This window comes from Propithecus coquereli, unplaced genomic scaffold, assembly GCF_000956105.1.
Source record: "Propithecus coquereli isolate 6110/MARCELLA unplaced genomic scaffold, Pcoq_1.0 Scaffold281, whole genome shotgun sequence".
Classification (NCBI taxonomy): Eukaryota; Metazoa; Chordata; class Mammalia; order Primates; family Indriidae; genus Propithecus; species Propithecus coquereli.
Window position 1 is genome coordinate 2,649,300 of NW_012148408.1, and position 1,093 is coordinate 2,650,392.

Genomic DNA, 1,093 nt, shown 5'->3' on the forward strand with positions numbered 1-1,093 from the left:
TATATATTACTATTTTTTCTATTAATATAAAATATTTGCCAGCAATCTAAATTAATATTTCAAATTTTTGTCTAGGCAAGCAATGCTTCAAAAAATATATCAAAAGCAAAACAATTGATTGAAAAAGCAAAAGCTTTACACATCAGTAGGTCAAAGGCCACTGAAGAAACAGCGATACCCTTAAGGCGTTCCTCCAGACATCAGACACTTCCTGAAACGAAGAAATTGTCAGAAATGGAAGTAAGTATTACCAGATATCTATTGGTAGAAATTCTGTCCTATTTTGTTGTTTGGAGTGGGAGAAGGACACCATTATAAAGTTACAAAGAAGCTTTGTGTGATAGCCTTGAAGTAGTAGAAGGAATATCATTTTTATTTCTGCTTTAAAGACCTTTGGCTCCTTTTGTTTACAGAATACAGTCCAAATTTTTCTGAAGTAACTCAAGATCCTTCATAGGCTGAACTACCTCTTCCCTTCCCTCAAAACAACTCTTTGCTCTGGTAACACTATTCGTTTCTCCCCAAATGATGCAGCGTTCACTGTTTTCATTTTATTGGCTCAGTTTGAAATATACCTTCCAAGTACTCTCTTCTACCTGAGGAATTCCTACTCAAACTTGAAGATCTTGCTAAATGCCACTACCTCTTCTTTTTTTAAAAAACAACTTTATGGAGATATAATTCACATACCATACAATTCACCATTTAAAGTGTGGCTTTTAGTATATTCAGAGTTGTGTATCCATCACCACAATCAGTTTTGGAACATTTTCATTACCCCAAAAAGAAACCTCATTTCCCTTAGCTGTCACCTCCCAATCCCCCCATTCCCTCAGCCCTAGCCAACTACTAATCTGCTTTCTGTCTCTATAGATTTGCCTGTTATGGACATTTCATGTAAATGGTATCATATAGCATGTGGTCCTTTGGGTCTGGCTTCTTTTTTTTTTTCTTTTTTTTTCTTTTTGAGACAGAGTCTCGCTTTGTTGCCCTGGCTAGAGTGAGTGCCATGGCGTCAGCCTAGCTCACAGCAACCTCAAACTCCAGGGCTCAAGCAATCCTTCTGCCTCAGCCTCCCAAGTAGCTGGGACTA

At 37.5% G+C, this 1,093-nt stretch overlaps 1 protein-coding gene across 1 annotated transcript in view; it reads left to right on the forward strand.

Annotated features, from left to right (window-relative positions):
- Nucleotides 1–1,093, forward strand: part of ATAD5 (ATPase family, AAA domain containing 5) — a 72,452-nt gene that overhangs the window by 14,761 nt on the left and 56,598 nt on the right. Inside the window, 1 exon segment of the mRNA XM_012648232.1 lies at nucleotides 81–275. Within this exon segment, the coding sequence (XP_012503686.1) occupies nucleotides 81–275 (195 nt within the window).